Source organism: Cariama cristata, unplaced genomic scaffold (genome assembly GCF_000690535.1).
Source record: "Cariama cristata isolate BGI_N322 unplaced genomic scaffold, ASM69053v1 scaffold17782, whole genome shotgun sequence".
Classification (NCBI taxonomy): Eukaryota; Metazoa; Chordata; class Aves; order Cariamiformes; family Cariamidae; genus Cariama; species Cariama cristata.
This window is the reverse complement of record NW_009605688.1, coordinates 1-4,650: the sequence shown is the minus strand read 5'-3', so window position 1 is coordinate 4,650 and position 4,650 is coordinate 1. Positions and strand designations below refer to the sequence as shown.

Sequence of the window (4,650 nt, the reverse complement as noted above, 5' to 3'; positions counted from 1 at the left end):
CTGCAAAAAGCAGCGCTGGAGGCGGCTGCTCCAGGCAGGAGGGAGCGGGGGGATCCTGCTCCTGGCCTTGCTGCCTGGGGGATTTTGGCTCAGATCCGTAAGTGGTGCTGGGTGGGAGGCAGGAGCCCCCCTTCCCCTTTTCCAGGAGCCACAGCTCTGTGTGCAGCGCAGGCCGGGCATCATCCAGCGGCGTTTCCCCTCGCAGGCTCCCAACTGCCTGGCAACATCTCCTCACCGCAGCCACAGGTGTTGGGTGCGAGAGGAGAGAGCTGCCCCGGAGCGTTTCTGCTGGACTGAGACCTCACCCGGAACGAGCCCAGAGGGGTTTGGCGGGTTCCAGCATATAAATCCAAGTCGGAGAGGTAAAAGATGTTCAGGTTAAGGGGATGGAGGAGCACCCAGAGATGGGGAACACAGGGACCTCAGAAAGCCTGATGCCCAAACCTTTTTGTGTAGTGAAGAACAAGGCTCGCAGCTTTGCCAAGCCAGGAAACATTAAAAACACAGATGAGAAGTGGAAAACCCATCCAGCCACAGTACTGAGATCAGTTTAGGACCAAGCCAACCCGGGGGAGCTGACAGAGCACCGGGCACCACGGGAAGACAGACACACGCTTGCACGGAGAAAACACGAGCAACCCTGAAAAGCCCTGCTCCAGCCACGCAGACGCTGCCGGGGCCCGGCTCCGGGAGCCTCCTGCCCTCCCCACTGCCACCAGTGGGAGAGCAGAGCTGGAAAGTGGTCACCCGACCCAGGTGGAAGGTGGGGGTGTGTGCGTGGGTCCTGCGATCCCGCTGGGCTCAGCTGCGCGGCATCACTTCATCAACTCTGCTCCTTGTCCTTGACCAGCAGCACAGAGTGTTGCCCGCCGCTGGACACAGCCAGGACCGTGCGGTTTTCCAGTTGCTTTCCCGTCATTTCCACGGGGCTCCAGACGTCATCCTCCTCCCCTGTGCCCAGCTGGTAGTTGGTGCCCATGCCCCAGGCAAATGCTCGTCCTGCAACAAAGGCGATGCAAGTTTTGACATCAAAGTGGTTGCACGACGGGGACCCAGCAGCTAAACCCAAGGGGACTTCACACCCAGGCATGGGGCTGAGGGACGGGTGCCAGGCATGCAGGCAGGAGGAAGAGGAGCAGCGTTTGCAACTCAAAAAGGTCTTTCATCACACAGCCAAGGCAGTGTTTTGCCCCCGAGGAACAAACCAAATCCACCAGCTCACTGCAAACTCTCCTTACCACAGCTGTGGGCTGCAGATGCTGCGCACAAGCACGTGCAGCACCCGAGCACGAAGGTCTCGCAGCAGCGGAGTTCAGGGTGCAGAGAAAGGACCGGCGGGCCAATGACCCCCTCCCGGTCACCACCCTGTCACAAACCTTGTTACCAAAGGCCCACAAAAATATTTGAGCAGCTGCTGCCCAGCTGCCCCGGGGCCAGGTGGACGATCAGCGCCAGGACCTGGCTCCAGTCCAGGCCCAGCTGGCAGTGTTTGATGAAGTTGTGTGGGGCCGGATGGATCCAGGGGGGACCAGGATGGACGGATGAGGGGTGGGGAAGGGATATGGGGCAGCATTCCCAAGCCCATGGAGGCCCCCAGCACTCACCGTCACTGCTGACAGCGTAGCCGACAGATGCGCCGCATGCAACAGAGGAGATACTGGGGAGATCTGGGATGATGGTGGGTGTGCTCTTCTCCTCTGCCCCTGCCCCGAGGCCCAGCCGGCCGTACTCTGCCCTGCCCAGGCTGTAGGCTTTACCTGCAGCACAACAGATGCACAGGAGGTGACTCGAGGGAGGCAGAAGCCATAGCTGGACCCTCTCCCCCTGGTCGGACTCCTGAAGGAGCATCACTCCTCCCTACCATGCCCTAGATCCCAACCAGGAGGTGCAGGGTGGGATAGAGACCCTTGAGTTTCCCAAAATCAGAAGGCTGGGTGGGTGCCTGGACAGACTATTGAGCCTAAGAGAGCAGAGTTCACAAGTGACTCCAGGTTCTTGTTACTCTCCCTGCCCTTTGCTGCAAATTCCCGCCACCCTTCTTGCCTTGAACACCAAGGACTTGGAGGACTCCAGTCACCCCAGCACTTCCCCAGCCGGGACAAGGGCTGTGGGAGTGCCCCCCTTGACATCGCTTTGTGTGACTCCCAGCCCGCCCATCACACCAGTGCTCACCCTCCGAGTCGACGCAGACTGTGTGGTGCTGCCCACCGGAAAACCCGACCCAGGACTTGGTGGAGTTCTTGAAGCACGTCAGGTTCTGCGGGGAGAAGCAGGGCTCGGTGCCCTGGGTCCCTGCGGGGTGGGATGCACAAACCCAGGCAGATCAGGTCCGCAGGCACGGACAGCCCAGGCCAGGCACTGGCACTGAGCCATCCACCCTGGGGCTCGCCCCATCAGAGACTAACATAGTCCCCCCAAGCCCCCAAAGCAAGTTTTTGCTCAAACCCACCAGCTGGGACCTAAACCCAGAGTTATGCAGAGTGACCCCCCACGCCAATTTCCAGCTCCAGTGTGTCCAGCGGGTGCTTGGTCTTCAGGATCCAGGGCACCCAGCAGTGTCCCCCCACCAGGTCAGGGCAGCGTGGGACTGGTAAGTCCACAGTCAGACCAAAGCAGGGAGGAGATTCAGAGGGATGTAAGCGAAGCTCACCCAGCTGGTGGTAGTTGGAGAGGCCAAATCCATAAATGTGTCCCTCCTGTGTGACAGCGAAGGTGAAGTAAGCCCCGCAAAAGGCGTCCTGGAAGCGCATTTTGCCTCTGTTGCCTTTGCCTCTGACAGGGACGCGCTGGGGGACGAGCAGGCGCTCTGGGGGCAGGAGACAAGGTGTCATACAAGGACTTAGGATTTACACCCTTTTCCTTCCCCCTTAGATCCAGCTCACTGAACGCAAGTAACCAATTGACACACGAGCCCTTGAGCAGTAGGGGAAGAGACTGGGTCTCTGCTCCTCTGCAAAGCGCAGAGCTGGGGACAAAGGATGCAGCACAACGTGCCGCTGAGCACCAAAGCGACTCACGCAGGCCCTTCCTTCCTCCTCGGTTGGCAAAGAGCGCCGGCACTCTCCCCAGTTGGCCCTGCTCGCCGCAGCCACATGTGAAGAGGTCACCGTCCACCGTCAGCATCACTAGGTGGTCATTCCCTGGGAGGAGACGAGAAAGAGGAGTGAAACATGCTCCACGAACCCAGCAAGACCCAGGGACTGAGAACCCACATGTACACCCCAGCTGTTCCAGCTTTCTAGAATTCAGGGGGGGTTTATTGCACTGGATACCTTGACACCAGCTGCTGGCACAACTTAAAACCCCAGGATCTCCCTCTTCCTGACCCCAGTTCCCCAAATGAGACTTCAAAGAACTCTCTGGGAAAGTTTAGGGGCACGGGTTCCCCCTCAACCTCACCTGGGCCCTGGACAAGTTCCCTGGCTGCTCTGCTCAGCTTCCCCAAGTCTAGAAGAGGGCGAGTGCTTCGACCCCACGGGCTCGCAGTTAGGGCACTCTCGTAAGGCGTTTTACATCAGATTGGGTCAAATATTAACAATATTGTTGGGGCTAGAAGAGACATAAGGTCTGTTCTCTCAAGAGCCAGAGAACGGCAAGCACACCCTTGTACCTGGCTCGGAGCAGCCAAGAGGGAGGAAAAGGACGTGGACCTTCACCTTCTCCCAAGGGTTGCAACAGCCTCGTGCACCAGCCTGACCCACGCACACCCCGGGACTTTGCTTACCTGAGACAATTTTAACGATGGGTGCACTGAGCTGGAGCAGCACAGGAACGGAGCTCGTCTTCATGGGCTCCAGTAAGCCGATCACCCCGTTGTTATCCTGGGTGGAGACACAGAACGCGGGGATATGAGTCACAGAAGCAGCAACCATCAGCAGAGCTTCCAGCATCCAAGAAATCAACATACCCGGAAAGAGCCCCACACAAAAACCCTGCCGTCCTCTGTCAGCGCGGCTGTGTGACTGTCCCCTGCAGACACCTGCACCACCTTTTCCTGCAGCTCCACCAGCCCCGGCGTGGTCTCCGACCCTTCTGCCGAGGTGTCACGGCCAAGGGCACCTTCATCGTTGCAGCCAAAGGTGTAGATCTGCAGATACAGAACGAGTTGGTCAGGATGAGACCCGAAGGGACACCAGGTTGAGTGAGAAGCCAAGGGACACAGACCCACCAGGCTGAATTATCCCTTTGACTCCCTAAACTTTTGTGGTACATGGCACGGAGACCACGCTGATCCCTGGAGCTGGAGTGAGCTAGAGCCTGGGCAGAGCAGGATCCAGTTCAGACTCCCTGCTCCCAAACACATCCCAGGGCTCGCGGGGAAGCGCAGCTGAGCCTCCCCACACCCCCTCCACGCTGCACTCACTTTTCCTGTCTGGCTGAGGCACACCGTGTGCATCCCTCCAGCTTCCACCTGCACCGTCATCTCCGGCAGCGGCACCAGGGCCGGCTTCTTCCTCTCCATCACATCCTCCCCTAGGCCCAGCTGGCCGACATCCCCCTGCCCCAGCGTCAGCACCAGGCCGGGCTGCGTGCGGTGGGACGGGTGGCAGACTGCGGGGCAGAAGGGAGATAAACACCATGTACAACGTATGGGGGGAACAACCCTTCCATTAAAGGTGGTCCTTGGGAACAGGAAGGGGAAATTCCCAG

At 59.3% G+C, this 4,650-nt stretch overlaps 1 protein-coding gene across 1 annotated transcript; it reads right to left on the bottom strand.

Moving 5' to 3' along the window:
* Positions 1 to 823: 823 nt before the first annotated feature.
* Positions 824 to 4,551, bottom strand: RCC1 (regulator of chromosome condensation 1; the record flags this gene model as incomplete). The annotated part of the gene is made up of 8 exons (XM_009696081.1): positions 824 to 999; positions 1,605 to 1,757; positions 2,173 to 2,292; positions 2,651 to 2,806; positions 3,018 to 3,140; positions 3,725 to 3,821; positions 3,908 to 4,087; positions 4,364 to 4,551. Coding segments are annotated over 8 exons (1,193 nt in total), but the record flags the coding sequence as incomplete, so codon positions are not given.
* Between the last annotated feature and the right edge of the window lie 99 nt (positions 4,552 to 4,650).